The sequence below is a fragment of the Lepidochelys kempii genome, chromosome 1, assembly GCF_965140285.1.
Source record: "Lepidochelys kempii isolate rLepKem1 chromosome 1, rLepKem1.hap1, whole genome shotgun sequence".
NCBI classification, from domain to species: Eukaryota; Metazoa; Chordata; order Testudines; family Cheloniidae; genus Lepidochelys; species Lepidochelys kempii.
The window spans coordinates 157,540,226-157,557,976 of record NC_136380.1 but is presented as its reverse complement, the minus strand read 5'-3'; the positions used below and the strand labels follow the sequence as shown (position 1 = coordinate 157,557,976).

At 41.3% G+C, this 17,751-nt stretch overlaps 1 protein-coding gene across 1 annotated transcript in view; it reads left to right on the top strand.

Annotated features, from left to right (window-relative positions):
• Positions 1-17,751, top strand: part of PDXK (pyridoxal kinase) — a 76,191-nt gene that overhangs the window by 43,102 nt on the left and 15,338 nt on the right. Inside the window, exons 2-3 of the mRNA XM_073359264.2 lie at positions 235-289; positions 13,278-13,382. Coding sequence (XP_073215365.1) covers positions 235-289; positions 13,278-13,382 — 160 coding nt within the window. The remainder of the gene's footprint in view (positions 1-234; positions 290-13,277; positions 13,383-17,751) is intronic.

The following is a 17,751-nucleotide window of genomic DNA, read 5'->3' as shown; positions in this document are numbered from 1 at the left end:
GCTCCACTCTTCTGGTGGGTCCACTGTGTGTGTGTGTCTCCATGCCCCTTCCTCTACTAAAGTACTGTATGTTTACCACTGGTTACTCAGCTCTTACTGTAAATCACACTCGAAGCTTCTAAATGTGTAACAGACCATGGTAACCCTTTGCCTTCCATTTTATGATCTGAGTGGCATTCTGAGGAAAGTTCTGTTTTAATAATAATAATAGTGTTCCTTTATTCTGTGTTGCAGGTTCTGGGATTTGAAGTTGATCCTGTGAATTCTGTCCAGTTTTCAAACCACACAGGTAAATACGCACGCATACTCTTGAAGTACTATTGTGCATCCACTGTGGTGACTTTAGGCCTACCAAACACTCATTCAGCCTGATTGCATGTTATTGGAAAGAAGATCAGTCATTCAGTGATCTCCTCCTTTTGGATTCAAGACAGGACAACAGCGTTCAAGGCTTGAGCCAAAGCCCGTTGAATTCAATAGGCTTTGAATAAAGGCCTAAATCTAAAGGCTGCTCTCAAGTGAAAAGTTACGTCTGCAGAGCTATGTCTCTGAGGTGTGAAAAGCCTGCACCCCTGAGCCACGTAGTTAAGCGGACCTAAATCCCTGTGTAAACAGTGCTAGGTTGACAGAAGAATTCATCCATTGACCTAGCTACTGCCTCTCAGGGAGGTGGATTTGCAAGGGCGACGGGAGAACCCGTCTTGTTGCTGCAGCAAATGGCTACACGGAAGTGCTACAACTGCAGGTTTTTAAATGTAGACATAGCTTAAATGTAATGCGTTCCATTCTGCTGCTTCATGGAGGGTGGATTTTTTTTTCTTAGCCAATTTAGAAGAAATAAAACCGCATAAGGAGAGATATCATGTCAATATAAGACATTAGGCAGTGAAATAGAGCACGTATACTGCTTCGCCATCCCAGGGTGTCTGAGAGTGGAGGCAGTGACACTTGTACAGTGAGTCACTTGCCTCTTTTGTCAATACTCCATTATTGCTAACTTCAAACTTCGAATACCCTGAGTCTGACCCCCCAAAATACGTGTGGCTTAAAGTCGTGTATTATTTTTTAAAGTACTACAGTTTGGGTTCATATTTGCTTTCTGGTTGGTGAGCCTTTTGGTTGCATTTTTGTCACATTTTCAAGCTTTTCTGTGCATCCATGAGGGCTAGAAACTTTTTAAACATGAAAGTTTAGATTCTTGCATAATCTAATGATTCCAGTCACTGGGGCTTGAAGAGAGACACCAGTATTGTGAGACTTGCTATAACAATTGTGAGAGCTGGCAACACTGGCTCTTTAGGTTTCCCTTTCTTTATGCTTTGTCGTGCATAATTTAGTAGAAAAATCCCTACCGAATGCAGGTGGTATCAGAGCATTTAAGAGCGTATAAAGTATGGACAAAGAGAATTCTTAGCTTTTTTTTAGAAAGTTATCTGTTTCAACTAGGGCTGTCAAGCAATTCAAATAAGTAATCACAATTAATCGCGCTGTTAAACAATAATAGAATACCATTTATTTAAATATTTTTTGATATTTTCTACATTTTCAAATATATTGATTTCTGTTACAACACAGAATACAAAGTGTACAGTGCTCACTTAATATTTATTTTTGATTACAAATATTTGCACTGTAAAAAACCAAAGAAATAGTATTTTTCAATTCACCTAATACAAGTACCGTAGTGCAATCTCTTTATCGTGGAAGTTGAACTTACAAATATAGAATTATGTACAAAAAATAACTGCATTCAAAAATAAAACAATGTAAAACTTTAGAGCCTCCAGTCCACTCAGTCCTACTTCAGTCAATCACTCACACAAACAAGTTTGGTTACAATTTGCAGGAGATAATGCTGCCCACTTCTTGTTTACAATGTCACCTGAAAGTGAGAACAGGCGTATGAATGGCACTGTTGTAGTCAGTATCACGAGATATTTATGTGCCAGATGCGCAAAAGATTCATATGTCCCTTCATGCTTCAGCCACCGTTCCCGAGGTCATGCGTCCATGCTGATGACGGGTTATGCTCAATAACGATCCAAAGCAGTGTGGACCGACACATGTTCATTTGAATCAGATGCCACCAGTAGAAGGTTGATTTTCTTTTTTGGTGGTTCGGGTTCTGTAGTTTTCGCATCGGAGTGTCGCTCTTTTAAGACTTCTGAAAGCATGCTCCACACCTCGTCCCTCTCAGATTTTGGAAAGCACTTCAGATTCTTAAAACTCGGGGCGAGTGTTGTAGCTATTTTTAGAAATCTCACATTTCTTTGTGTTTTGTCAAATCTGCTGTGAAAGTGTTCTTAAAACAAACATGTACTGCGTCATCATCCGAGACGGCTATCATATGAAACATATGGTAGAATGCAGGTAAAACAGAACAGGAGACATACAATTTCCCCCAAAGGAGTTCAGTCACAAATGTAATTAACGCATTATTTTTTTAACGAGCATGGAAGCATGTCCTCTGGAATGGTGGCCGAAGCACGAAGGGGCATGCGAATGTTTAGCATATCTGGCATGTAAATACCTTACAATGACGGCTACAAAAGTGCCATGCGAATGCCTGTTCTCACTTTCAGGTGACATTGTAAATAAGAAGCAGGCAGCATTATCTCCCGTCAATGTAAACAAACTTGTTTGTGTTAACGATTGGCTGAACAAGAAGTAGGATTGAGTGGACTTGTAGGCTCTGAAGTTTTACATTGTTTTATTTTTGCATCCAGTTATTTAACAAAAAAATCTACATTTGTAAATTACACTTTCACGATAAAGAGATTGCACTACAGTACTTGTATGAGGTGAACTGAAAAATACGGTTTCTTTTGTTTATCATTTTTACAGTGAAAATATTTGTAATAAAAATAATAATATAAAGTGAACACTGTACACTTCGTATTCTGCGTTGTAATAGAAATCAATATGTTTGAAAATGTAGAAAAACATCCAAAATATTTAATAAATTTCAATTGGGATTCTATGTTTAACAGTGCAATTAATTGCTATTAATTTTTTTTAGTTAATTGCATGAGTTAACTGCTGTCATAAATATAAAGGGAAGGGTAACCACCTTTCTGTATACAGTGTTATAAAATCCCTCCTGGCCAGAGGCAAAACCCTTTCATCTGTAAAGGGTTAAGAAGCTAAGATAACCTCGCTGGCACCTGACCCAGAATGACCAATGAGGGGACAAGATGCTTTCAAATCTGGAGGGGCGGTGGGGGGGACGGGGGACAAAGGGTTTGTCTGTCTGTGTGATGCTTTTGCCAGGAACAGATCAGGAATGCAGCCTTACAACTCCTGTTAAATTAGTAAGTAATCTAGCTAGAAAGGCGTTAGATTTCCTTTTGTTTAACGGCTGTCAATGGCTGGTAGAATAAGCTGTGCTGGATGGAATGTATATTCCTGGTTTTGTGTCTTTTTGTAACTTAAGGTTTTGCCTAGAGGGATTCTCTATGTTTTGAATCTGATTACCCTGTAAGGTATTTATCATCCTGATTTTATGGTGATTCTTTTACCTTTTCTTTAATTAAAATTCTGATAGATTTTTCATTGCTCCTAAGATCCAAGGGTTTGAGTCTGTGTTCACCTATGCAAATTGGTGAGGATTCTTATCAAGCCTTCCCCAGGAAAGGGGGTGTAGGGCTTGGGGGGATATTTTGGGGGAAGACATCTTCAAGTGGGCTCTTTCCCTGTTCTTTGTTTAAAACGCTTGGTGGCGGCAGCATACGGTTCAAGGACAAGGCAAAGTTTGTACCTTGGGGAAGTTTTTAACCTAAACTGGTGAGAATAAGCTTAGGGGGTCTTCCATGCAGGTCCCCACATCTGTACCCTAGAGTTCAGAGTGGGGAAGGAACCTTGACAACTGCGATTAATCGACAGCCCTAGTTTTAACATCTTTCAAAAGATTGCATGAGTTGGGATATTTTTAACACTGCTAGAAGCAATGTGCAGAAGGCTTCTAGAGCAACAAGAATTAGTGCTCTCAACTAACTGCCAATGAAATTCCAAGAGGAAGCACTGAAACATGTCTCTCTCATTAAATCTTGACCCTGGTCCAAATTCTGCTCTCTTACCTTGTGTAATCCATTGATTTCGGGAAGGATAAGTCAAGTTGCTAGGAAGCATTGAGTGAAATCCTGGCCTCGTTAAGTCCTGCGGAGTTTTGCCATAGACTTCAGTGGAGCCAAGAGTTCACTCTTTGGCGCAAGGTCAGGATGATGAAAGAATGTCCCAAGGACATTTAGGAAGCCAAAGTATGCCGGTCATCTGGGGAAGCCGTGGAGAGAGTAATAATTAAACATAGAGAACATTTCTTTGACATACACTTGGCCCTGACTAAAAGCTGCTTAGTTGGCTGGTTGCCTTTGACCAGTACAAGAGTGCTCTCACATTGCTAGAGTCCAAAAGCCGTAGAGCTGATTTAAATTCCTTTCACGCTTTTGGTGCAATAATGTTTTTCAGTATTTTGATAACTTGATAAAATTGTTGTAAGTTCCAGAAATGTAGGTGGTCACAGATTTGCTTGCAATAGGTACCTAAATGTTTATAATTGATGGGGATTTCATCTAGGTTTTTTTTTACTGCTTTTGTTTCAAGAATAAATTAATTTTATGCAGTGTTAAGAGAGTCAGAGATTTTAATTAGCCCATAAAGTTAAAGGGAAGCTGTTCTGAGGGCCACCATATTAAATTATCAATAGGATGATCAGATTCTTGAAATGGACACAGGGATATTCGTTTTTTTAACCGTGTCACCAAGGGATTTGGAAAGGTTTGCCAGCGGAGTGGGGGTTGGCCACGTGGGAGGTTTGGCAGCTACTGGTGATGGTGGGAGGAGCAACAAATTAGTGATTCTTTTTTCTAAAAGGGCAAAGTACTGACAATCCCAAGAGCTCAAAATGATGAAACTGCCTTTAGAATCATGAGATTATTAAAAAAATAAATGTTGAGTTCTTTTAATATGCCTTCTGGTGTTGGAGCCATGCATCTATATATGTGCTAGGGTGACCAGATGTCCTGATTTTATACGGACAGTCCCGATTTTGGGGTCTTTTTCTTATATAGGCTCCTGTTACCCCCCACCCCCTGTCCTGATTTTTCACATTTGCTGTCTGGTCAACTAATATGTGCACACAGACAAATGCAAATAACCAAGTGCACACAGCCTTTGTTGTTGTTGTGGGGAAAGCAGCGCTGATTGCCAAGTTAGATTACTATTTTTATATTGTAGCAATTTTCCAGAGTCAAATGTTGCACTGAATGAAGTGAGGAAGATCAGCGTTGCCTTTTCTTAAAGGCAAAGATCTTACGAGAGTCCATTCAGTTGCACTGTTGTGAGAAAGGCAAATGGCTGAACTTCTGTTGAAGAGCTGACATTCAGCTGCTTTTTTGTAAAGTTATAAGGGAATGCTACATCCCAGAGGGGAGAGAGAGAGATTTATATATGTAAAAGGGGGGAAAGTCCACTGTGACATTTTGGATCCTGTGTTCTTTCAGTCCCTCTCACTCTTTTTTCTCCCACCCTTTCCTTTCCTTTTCTTTTAAGACTTGGTCTTGTTAGCTCTCTTTGTATTTTGTCTTTTGTTATCAACTAATGGGTCTGATCTTCTAAATCATCCTTGCCATTTTTGTTCTTGTTTTCAATCACTACAACAAAAGATGATCATTGCCGACTACGGCTCAGAAAATGCAGCTTTCTATAGTCTCTGGCGATCCTGAAATGCAAGGCAGTGTTTTTAATCAAAAACCCCAGGAAGCAGTTTGCCATGTTGCCTGGTGAGGAGTAGTTACTGTATGGTTACAGGAAGTGACTCACCTCCAAACGACATTGTGCTTCATACACGCATAAAAGAAACTGTCACACGGCTTACAAAGATACTCTCTCTTTTTTCTTTTCTTTTTTAATTGTTTGGTCCAACAACCCCCGCCCCGTGTAAGAGTGCAAATCTAGTTTGGAGGGCTTTATTTAGCATTTTCAAAAAAAATCCTTGTATGCTGCTTTCCTTTCTAGAAGTGATTGGCAGATTAGTTGGCAGAATATACGGAATGTGTTTTTTTTTGTCATTCTGAATCCCATGCCTGAAACTGTTCCAGAGAAATGGCCTGTATTTTAAAAGCAAGGAACTTTTGACTTCCATAGTAAGGGAGTTAGGCTCTGTGGTTTTCTTGGTAGCTGGGGGGGTCTGTGAAAATTATGATAGTGCCTTGCCCATCTTTTTCTCCCCTGTGTCACAGCATCCCTCCACGTATGCAGCTACAGACTGAGAAACTCTGTGCTAGAGTTTTGGGCCGGGTGTACACTGTGAATTATAGTGTGGCAAGCCAGGGTGTGAAACTGCTGCACGTCTGCTTGCCGCGCAGTAGTGTCCAACAGCATACTGAAAACCCCAGAGTGTGGCTTTGCGTGCTGGTGTTTGAAAGCATAGTCACTAAACCACGCTCCGGGACTTTCGCTGCGCTGTAGCAGTGTCCACACGGGATGTTATTGTGTGGCTAACAGGTGTGCTGAACATTCACAGCCTGGCTTGCTGCGCAATAACTCGCTGTGTAGATGAGCCCTAAGTGACTCAACAGAATTCCCTGATGAATTATGTGTCAGAGCTGGGAATAAACTCAGACCTCCTGCCTGCCATGTGTCATAAACACAAGATCTTCTTTCCTCCTTAGAGGCTTTTTAAAGATTCTTGCTTTCACTCAAGCCACTCAGTACAATTTTGGGGAGCATTAGAGGAGAAACTCAGGCTTCAGAATAATGTGTGTTGAGTGGGATGGGGTGGAAAGAAGGGGAAAAACGTCAGAGACTCACATGTCTCTTTGCAAGACATATATATTTATAACTGTCTTTTCCCTGAAAAAACTGTGTTCTCCCCGAAGGGTGTGGGGTGTGGTATGGTTTGGTTTTGAGTTATAATGCAATTCCCAAGTTTATAAATAAGTTTTTAAAGAAGAAAAAGAGTGGTGGAGGGGAAAAGACCAGAAGAAAAAATGTTCGAAAGCTTCACAGGCACAGTCCCTTTTTAATCCAGATGGGTTAACCTGGTCCCTTCCTTGGAGAGGCATGACTTTACACATCATGATAGGGGACTGAACGTCAAGAGATGTCACACACCAAGATACCTCTATGCCTTAAAAATAAATCTGGAATATAAGGAGTTTCAAAAAGAAATCACATCCAGATGAAAGGAAAGGCTATAAAAGCACTTTGCTTTTACATTTAAGAAAACCCCTAAAACTTGAAAGTGAATGTAGTGTTCATGAATGAGAGAGACTTATACCATTGGCTTGAGCTGGATACCATTTGGAGAAGTGTACTGCAAACTTCCCCAAACAGCTCTGCAAATGTTCTGCTGTTCCAGTCCTGGGTTTGACTTGAGCAGAGACTTCTAATTAAGCAAAATTGTGTGGTGGTTTTGTAACATTAACAACAGGAAAATAGGATGAAAGGGCTCATGTTTTCCTTTCTGGAGAATGTAAGCCAGGTATTGAATTTGGCTTACAAAGATAAAAGGTTAGTACACTGACCCAGTCACTGCTGACCCAGCACCCCCCGATGTTCTCAGTGTAGTGCATTCTGCCCTAGTGTTGTGCAGTCATTTTTCTAAGTACAAATTGTTTATTATCTAAGCTTCCTTGGCTCCCTTTTATATAAAGTGCATAAATAGTCAAGTAATGTGCAATCTTGAACTTTCTTATTGCTAAGTGCCAAAATATAAATATTATGTCATGGTAGGGCTATGGCATGTGTGTGGATGAACTACAGCATGTACACAAATAAATGGTTTTGCTTTCTTTTACAGTTCACCACATATTCAATATAGTTAATGAAACAATAATAGGGGTAATGATTGCCATGAGTTGATTATCCCAACCTTATGAGGCATGAAATCTAATTCTAAATCTGTGCCTTCAGTTGCCCTAGCGTGAAATGGCCTTCTGGCTGGTCAAGGGAGACCCTGATTGCCATGATGAAATACATGGACAGAAAAAAATTCCTTTTCCCTGAGGTAGCAGATCAGAAAGCCACAGAGTAATTTTGCTTAGCTCTGCAACTCTTCATCACTTTACCTGCTCGAAGCACCAGGTCTGTCCAAAGCATGTGTTATACCAATAACATAAAAACCAGCAGGATCTTATTAAAGGGAAAAATACCACATTTATTGTGAATACGGAAAGAATCATAGTAAGCACTTAGTTATAGCTATAACATTCCATTCAATCTCATATTTATTCACACATTCATTCATACAAACACACACACACACAGGTTCTGCAAGGTTGTTATCATAGTTACCAGCCTTAGAGTTGCTCATGCCAAGCCACTGGCCAGGTGGCCTGGACATGAGGAGGGAGCAGGGCCTTGTCAGATGCTCATCTGATGCTCCTGGAAGTTGGTTTGCAGAATCAGACCCCCAAAGTTCTCACTTTTTAGAGTCTATTTTTAGAGGAATTTCTTCCTATGCCAGTCTATGGGAATTGCTTCATCATGCTATTGCTGAATCAATCAGCAGATAGCACATTCCTGATGGCTCCGTGCTGCTAGATGTTATCTTGTTCTTTGGTTCTCCCATTCTTGAGGCTGTTGGGTGGATTCCAGTCTGCCCTCCGGGGGTCCTCTGGTTATTTCCACTTGACGCCTTCTTCAGCCGATGGACACTGGATTCTTAGGCTGGCACCTCCCTGATCATTCAGTTATTATCCACACCAAGCATCCATCCACGTACATCCTCTGTCTCTATTTTAATCACAATTGTTAATACAACAAAAGGGCGGGGAGTCTCTGGGTGCTGTTTCTGTTGTTAGAGTATTGCTTTGAGTCTCTCTCTCTGTGAATTGCTTTGAGAACAGACTCTGTCTTAGAATGTACTAACACAATTAGCAGCTTGCAAGTTTCACACATAGAGGGAGAGAAACAGCACCAAAAACCAAGAGACCTCTTAATTAGTAATACCCTGGAATTTAAACTATGAGGAATCAAACTCATTTGTGATTTTAATACAGAAGTTCTTTAATATGATCCAACACATGCATATAGTGCAAATTATCTCTGCCACAAGGACCAAGCAGATATGACAGTATCTGCTCCATGGACTATAGGAGTTAGCAACCAATCCTGAATGAGACTGACGAGACACATTGTTTTAATCAGTTTTCTTGTAGCAACTTGTTTCAGATAGGCCCTTAATTTTGAATGTACCATACACAAATTCTTATGCCCATTTGACAGTTTCCTTTTGAATTGGCATATTAAAAGGTCACTATTTTGCACCCTGAGCTTTGGGTCACAATGTCACTTATATCAAATTTTGTGGTCAGGGTGATATCAGCACAACTTCCTCAGCCAGGACTCTGAGTTTTCCAAACGGATACGATATGCAGTGCACTGAATACAGGGTTGATTGAAGAATTGCACTAAGGGCATCTTTAGACTAGATTGGGGAATATAGTCCTGTTTAAAAATGTAACTAGTGTGTGCAGGGTTTGGTAACTTTAAAATGTGTTAGCTGGTTGTGGGCAAACCTAGGTTTCCCTGTCCCCTGCCTCCCATGAGCAGCTAATCCATTCTTAGAGATGTTGAAACCCTGTTGTAATAGGGCATCTTGCCTCATGAGCTGGAGAGCCAGGGACTGTGCTGGCCCTGATTACAGGATGAGCCACTCCTGGGTTGAATCAGTTGTTTTAATATAAAAGGCAACAGGAAACGGCAGGATGTGGCTGATGGAGAAAGTAATTGGGGGTGCCAGGAAGCCTGACAAAAGCAGGAGAAAGCACCCCAGGCAGGGAGGCTTAGGAGAGACCCTGCCCAAGAAGCAGGAGAGAGACTGACAGACACTCAGAAAAGGGGGGGCTGTGCCCTGTTGACACTATGTAAGTTTGTGTTTAGTGTCTCAAAGATGCTGTTATTTTGGACTGTCGGGTGAGAGACTGGAGGACCAATATGTAACCAGAAGAGTAAATAAATAGGACCACTTGTTGGGTCTGTCTTGAGTTTCTTTTGGACTGGATGAGTCCTTAAAGGGGCCTTGCTGAGGGGGAGAAAGAAGCAAGAATCAGCCGTAGCCTTACACCTGTCAGTACTGGTGTTTAAAAATATTAGTTAAGATACGTTAAGTCTGTGTTTTTAAAAAGCATTAGCTAGCTTCTTGGTCCAAACCTGGCTAGGTGGATGGTGGTGGTAGCCCCTCTGTGGTTTGTCTTGCACGTGGTGCTAGTCTTTTTACTCTTGTCCCTGCAGGTGCTGCCTCTTCAGACCAAATTCTCAGTTCACATGGCTATTTAACAGCTTATTATTTTATTTCATTGAGGGAGTTGGCTTTTTTTCCTAGATTCTCTTTCTTCAGAGGAAAAGCTTGTGTCTCTTTCCAGGATTGCTCCTAAGGCGTGAGTGCTTTTTTTTTTTTTTTTTTTAAATGTCATGCTCTGCTAAAAAAGGCTGAGGCCAGTAGCCTCCCTTCAGTCACATCCCAGATGAGCAGCACTTTGTCTCCTGACCCTTCTGCAGACCAGAGTCTATGGGCTTGTGCACAAGCTCAGTAGTAGCGTAGCAGCTGTTGCCAAAACTGGACATCACAACAGCATCCTGTATCTTTTTGGCTGCACATACAGAATTCTATTTTGTTCCCTTTTATAACTCTACTAATATCAGACCCCTTCAGTATATAGTGTTTCAGTCCATAGATCAAATCCTCACCTGAAGCATAGGATCATGTGGCATGAGAGGAGCTCAGGAGGCATAATCCCTAAATCATGGGATGGCTGTACAAAGCTGGTCCCTAGATGTAAACTAAAGCAGCCTGATTTCTCTTCTGACTTATGGTGGCAACCAGTGGCCCCCAAGGGCCAAAACTGCAATCTGAGATCCAGGTGGTAGAGGGGAACCTTGGCCAAGATCCTCCTGCTCGAGCTATACCCTCTGCACAGGCAGCAGGGAGAGGGCTAGTGTAGGTACCTCTGTGCTAACTGAGGATTGTGTTACAATAGTGTTACAATCCTCCCAGGGTTAGATAAGCCAGCTCTACAGCTGCACTTCACTGGAGGCTCTACCCCCATATATACAGCTTTCAGTTGTGCTCCATTGTGGCAGGAGCTGCAGCCTGAATTCTGTCCTGAAAAGTAACTGTACAAATGGCATAATGTCTGTCTTTTGGGTGATTGATTTTTTTTTTTGTTGTATAGGATGTACTCAGTTTACAAGTAAAAAGATGTTTGTTCTTTCTCTGGCCGCCAGCCCTGCAAACTCAGCCTGGGCTGTAAGGGTCATAGTGGGTTCTTTCAACTTTGGCCATCACTGCCAGTAACCAAGGTTTTGCTGACCAAATTAGACTCTTGGTGACAGCTGTGCTACCCTGGTGCTATCTGGGTTTACACAGGTGTACCTGATTAGAACTTGGTAAACAGTTCTGTTGATATGCAAAATGAAACACACTGCACAGCTCATTCTTACATACCTGGGTTGGCTCTGCAGAGCTAACTGGAGTAAAAAAGCAGAATATTCTTGAATCACTAAAGCCATCATCCGATATGACTCCCAACAAACACAGGGAGCTGATTTGTTGAGTAAGGCCCTGATTGAGCAAGGTATTTGAGGTACTTGACTTCAGTGTACGACTCCTGCTTAAAGTTAGGCATGTGCTTAGGCACTTTGCTTAATTAGGGCATCTGACTTTGCTGTTTTTATTTAGTCACTACTTAGAGCAGAACCACACCCTCATTTTGTTCACTTCTGCCCAAACCCAACATTTAACTGAGAGAGTGCCAGGGGATCGAGTGACTGTCCTTCAGCCAGCTGGCTGGAAGTAATATTTTTTGAGGTTGGAATGTGTAAGAGGAGGAGACAAACAGAATGCAGCTGTTCACCCGCTGAGTGTATTTGGGTTTATAGAAGCAAAAACACAAAAAGGTACCTATGTCACGCAGTGACCACCCTTGGTGACTATCCTGGTAACAGAAATTGGAATAAAAAAGAAAAGCCAGAGCAAATTTAATTAACCCCTACAGCAAAATTTTTTTAAAAAATCCTTTCTCCTTTGAGGGCAGGGCAGGGGAAGGTGCCTCAAGTAGTATTCTGCACTCCGTAGTCCCAATAAGATGATGAGCTTGGTAGGTCTGCAGGTTCGGACTAAGGCAGGAGGAAGTGTGCAAGCGGTGGGACCCTCACAGAATTCTCTGGAGGCCGCACCATCTCTTGTATGAAAGTGGGGCTGCAGCTTGGGAGGGAGGGCTCTGTGACAGTACAGAGAGGCAGCTTCTTCTGTAGACAGGTTCCAGGCCATATAGACATTGTATACTGGGTACAGGCTGCCTTAAAGATCCCAAAGGCCTGAATCGGTGTCCACTGAAGTCAACTGAACTCTTTCCATTGACGGATATGGGTGCTGAGCCAAGCCTCAAATACATACTTATAACTCTTAGACCTTTCTGGAGATAAGAGTGCATGGAAAGTTATTTCTTTGCTCATAATAGTTGTTCCTGAAGCCCTACTGAACCCACTGGGTCATTCCAAAATACAGACGCACTGTCACTGAGAAGAGCATCCTACTACTTGAAATAAAGTGACTTGTAATGGAACACTGTCATAGCTGAAATCCTACGGTGAAGGAATATCCTAACACGTACCAAACGAAGGGTATTTTATCTGATGTGGGGTGGAGTGGAGTAGTTGCTCACTGTATGACTTTCGTATAGCTGTGATCTGATAGACTAAAGCACATAAGCCTGTTTGCTAAACTATATGGAGAACCTCTTATCCTCACTGCATTATAGTGGAAAGGGGGCCTAGCACATATTGTGTGTGTGTGTGTGCCCACGCGCATGCTAAATTCTGAGTGGCTGCAATGTGCAGCGTTTATTCTCCACTAATACGTCTGTTATCAAGCAGTCTGGGTGCTGTCAGGTTGCATTGGTATAATATGAAATAAAATAAGTTATATTCATAATCTAAGAAAACTAAAACTAACCTCTGACCTCCAGGTCAGGGCTGGTTGGTGAAGGCTATAGAGGGGAAAGCTTGCATTCTCTGCTTGTGCATTACCTGCTTTGCTGATTCATGTGGGACTTGAGTCTCTAGAGTGGTCAGGATGGCCCCTGTAACAAACAGTTCCTTTTCAGAAAGTTAAGAGACTGCTGAGAATGTAATTGTTCTGTTAACAACTCACCTGTCTAATTTTTGACCGCAACACTATTTTTGGAGGTGAAAGGGGAGCCAATTCCTGCACGTATAATATGTGATCCTAAATATAAAATGGGGCTTTGATAAACCAGTTGGCTTTCCTTTTCCAGGTTATGCTCACTGGAAGGGCCAGGTGTTAAATTCAGATGAGCTCCATGAACTGTACGAAGGGCTTAAACTGAACAATGTCAACCACTATGACTACGTACTCACAGGTAAGTGCTCATGTTTCTTTCAGGGTGCATTATTAATGGCATTCCACTTCACTGACTGCCATGCATCTATTTTAAATTTCATTATCTGTATTTCTTATAGCAGTGAGCTGTTGCTTCTAAAACTCAAGCAGAAATTGATTGCCAGATTGATTGATTGATTACATGACTTCCACATGTAGGGAGGTGTTTTTAAAGCCAGAGATAACAGGAGACTTTAATTGTTTGGATCTGAGATTATGACCCATAACGACCACTCGAGCATGAAGGGTACTGCATGTCTGCTGAATTATTTCCCCTCCTGTTTCTATGGAGCTCTCCAAGGTAAAGGAGATATTAAATAGGACACAGAATGAGGTGACACTAATGTGGTAATGAATATCAGCGTAAATGGGTTCCATTTGGTTGGGAGGCACATGTATGTATTATTTTTTCCTGAGTGAAGGGTTAGTCTGCAGCCATGTAGAACAATTTCCCAGAAAAACAGAAGGTTCTGAAGGATTTTCCAGAAGATTATTCTTTGTACATTTTACTGCACATGAAACAATCTGGAGGCATGTCCTTATTACAGGAGTGTCTTCAGCATGTAAAACACTTTTTTTAAAAAATTGGTAACAGTGCCTCTTGTATTCCAGACAGCACTTTACAGAGTGATGAGGTAGGATACTTGGGGCCGAATTCAGAGTAAGTGGGGTGCAACTCTGTTGAAGTGAATGGGATTGCACCTGCTTACATCAAGTCCATTTGGCCCTGTCAGTGCTGACTGTATATATGCAAAAATGGCAGCAGTTGTATATTTAGCTTATATATTCATTCCCAGCCGTGGACAGCAGAGCCTGTTTTTTCTGAGAGTGGAATGTTGGCCAGGTCACTGGAGGCTTATACAACTCCACAACTTCCCAAACGTTGGTACATGGTGCTCTGCAGTGTGTTTGCTCATGGTCAGGCGAGAGCTTGTTGATTGGACAATGCTAACTTTCCCATGTGCTAAATCACCTTAAAAGGCAGCTATAAAAATATATTGCTCATTTGTATTATTTTTTTTTGCTGTAAGCAAGTCTATTTTTGCAATTGTGAATTAGAAATGAGGTCTATGTGACTGTCCTCTGTCTAATAAGGTATGGACCACACTATGGACAAGTTTGAGAATCTCTGCCTTGCTCTTTGCGAACAGTATCTTGTGATTAGAGCTAGTTAAAAATTCTCAAATGAAAAATATTTTAATAAAAAATTGACCTTTTTTTAAAAAAACAATTTCAAAAAGGTTGGGGTGTTTGGTTTTTTTGAAATTTTCAAAAATGCTCAAGGTTTTTTTTTTTGTTTGTTTTTGTTTTCAACAAAACTTGAAAAGTTTAGTGTTCCTTCTCCCTCTCCCCCTTTTCGGTGGCATAAGGTATGGGTGGAGGGAGGAAGAAGAAAAATCATATTTTCAACGCTAAAACATTTCATTCAAATATTGGAAAAAATTTCTAAACTAGAAATTTTAGTCATTTTTCTGGAAACTACTTCAAATGTTTTATCTGTGGCTTTGGTCTGTGGGTTTTTTTCTTTTGCCAGCTCTGCATGGGAGCCTCAATTCCCATTTAGAAAAATAAAAGAAATGGACAGAAGAGAGACACTAGTTTAATGTCTTCCTAAATAAAGAACCCCTATTTCAACACTAGGTTCTCACTCTACTCCTGGCTGGGCTTGGAATTCAGCCTTTTATCTTCCAGGGCCATAAGTGAGGCTGCTACCCCCAAAGAAGGGAGTTGGATGTTACTAGGTTATCTAGTGTAGCGGTGCTTTGTTATCTTTAGCAGTAACCTGCTGTGACACTTCCTGAGATTCCCAGGGTTGTGAGGCACCTCCCTACCACCAACCTTTAACATGAAGAAGCCTTGTCTATGTCTGCTGGGGGTCAGCTCCCCATCTCCATTGGCCATGGGCGACACAAGCAGTACCTTGCAGGCCTGTGCAGGGCCTCACACTCTCTCTCCAGATTAGCTAGAGGCACACTCCAACCTCTGAGTGCACCCCCAGAGCGGTCAAGCCCTGGCTCACTGAACACTCGTAGCATTTTCAGATTTGCTGCTCCCAAAGAAACAGTACACCACCGCTTACCAGGTCCACGTCAGATCACTGATTTGCTTCACACACACACAGCACTTAGATATGATTATAGTGAAATCAGATAAAAGTTTAATGGACTTGCTACTTCTTGAATCTCTATAGTTTAAGTACTGGAAACACGTGGTTACAAGTAAAATGAGATTATAACTTGTAGTCTAAAGCCGAGACTTAACTAACAAGGTACTTTCTTGTCTAATGAAGTTTAGTTCACTGAAAGTCTTTGCAGCATTTTCCAACCAGGTTGGCTGTGACCCTCCTTTCATAAGGCAGGACACAATGATAGTTCCTCTCCTCAGTGAAAGAGCCAGGCCATATCTCAGTTATACCCCTACAATCTGTGTCTTTACTTGTAAACATGATCCTCCCTGTTATGTTTTTTCCCCACCCCCCTGCAGCTTTTATTTCTGGTGATTTCACAATCTCTCTATTAGCACCAGGATCAGTAATGCAAATAGTCCTCCATTGTGAAGCAGACAATACGCTATGCACACATTACCGGAGAAAGATAAGCATCTCTTTCCTCATAGCTGACAGGTGCATGTTTATCCCTAAGGATACAATTCTGTCATGGAGGTCAAGAATTCTGTGACTCGGGGACGGGTCACGGGCTTCCATGAATTTTTGTTTATTGCCCGCAACCTATCCCTGACTTTTACTAAAAATACCTGTGACAGAATCTTAACCTTATTTATCACCTTCTGGTGCCCTACTTTAACACATAGACCTTAATAACAGAATTTTCAGTACAGATACATAATTTCTTAAACATTATCCATCCATACATTTTGCAATGATGGTGATGACCAGTGGGCAGTTGGCTCTTGGTAGAAAGGACCTCGCATGCCACTCTTTGGTAAACTTAATGTGCATATTCTTGAGCAAGGGAATCCCTGTTAAAACTCTGTGCCTTGCTCTGCTATTTGAGCTTCCTGGATCACACCTGCTATTAAACCAAAGAGTGAAATGAAGTCAATTTGGGGGCAGATGGATCTGACTGTCACTTGGATCCCTCGTTTTGCTGGCTTACCTGGAGAAGAACTAGTGTTATGTTTGCTGTGTGAACCTAAATTGTGTTACATTTGCTTCTGTGAAAGGTTGCTCCCAGATCTTTTCACAGTTACCTTACTTTGACAAGACATACCTTAGGGGAAAAATTAGCCCAAGTTCTGTGGAATGCTTGAGATATTTGTGTCAATAATTTACTAACACACTCTCTCTGAGAAGGTGAATAGTTGTTAGCATAATCTACAGAGATCAGCTTATGATGGCTGCTCATTATAAATCCACTTCTCCCATCTGACACCAGTGCCTCCTTGCTGAAGTAAACCGGATTTCATGGATGTGGAAACTGCACTCATTTTTCTCTGCTTCTAAGAAAGAAGCATTTCTAGGAATTAATGAAAACTCTGAAACGTGCTTAAGTATTTAGTTACTGTTGGCATTTCTGAGCCAAAAGCTGGGGGAGACCATTTTGCTACAGAGCACTATCACTTGTGATGCTAGTAGTATGAGAGCCCAGTGGGATGAAATGAAATCAGCTTCCAACTTGCTTTAGTATTAAACATCTGAAGAAAACTTAAGGTACAATATATTAAAAATGAGTTCTATGGTTAAACCTTTATCCAAACAGGCTAGAGACAGGGTGCATGTGACGTCTATACTGCAGTCACGAGGTATGATTGCATCTTGTGTAAACACACACAAACTAGCTTGCGTACTGGAGCAGTGAAGCTATGGCAGCATGTCATAGCTGAATAATTATTTGCATGTCATTGTGAGCCATCCATGCAAGTAATTACTCAAGGTTCCAGGTCGGCCTGTACAGCCAGCACTGCCTAGACTTCACTGCTCCCATCATCCCCAAACTAGTTGGATTAAAGCTTGGGTATGTGTACACAATCTGCAATCCTACCCTGTCATTGCCGTGTAGACATACCCAGGTTTACGTTTTCTTCTGTTAGGTTAGGACGTTGGCAGCCTCACAGATAACACTGGTTTTCAACAAGAAGGCTGCCTCCAGCACAAGTCTCAGAAATGCTAATGAAATTTAAAACTTTATATTTCCCTTTCTCATTTGCTGCATCCTGAACAATGCTGTTTATACTATGAACTTTCAAACTGGTGTTTTGAACAAAAGGGGAGTGTTTTCTTTTTTTAATTTTTTTTTTTATTTCCGAGCATTTAGACCACGTATTGGGCAATTCCTATGAAAGACTCATTTACTAAGACTTATTTTCTTTTAGAGGTTTAATTGGGTGAG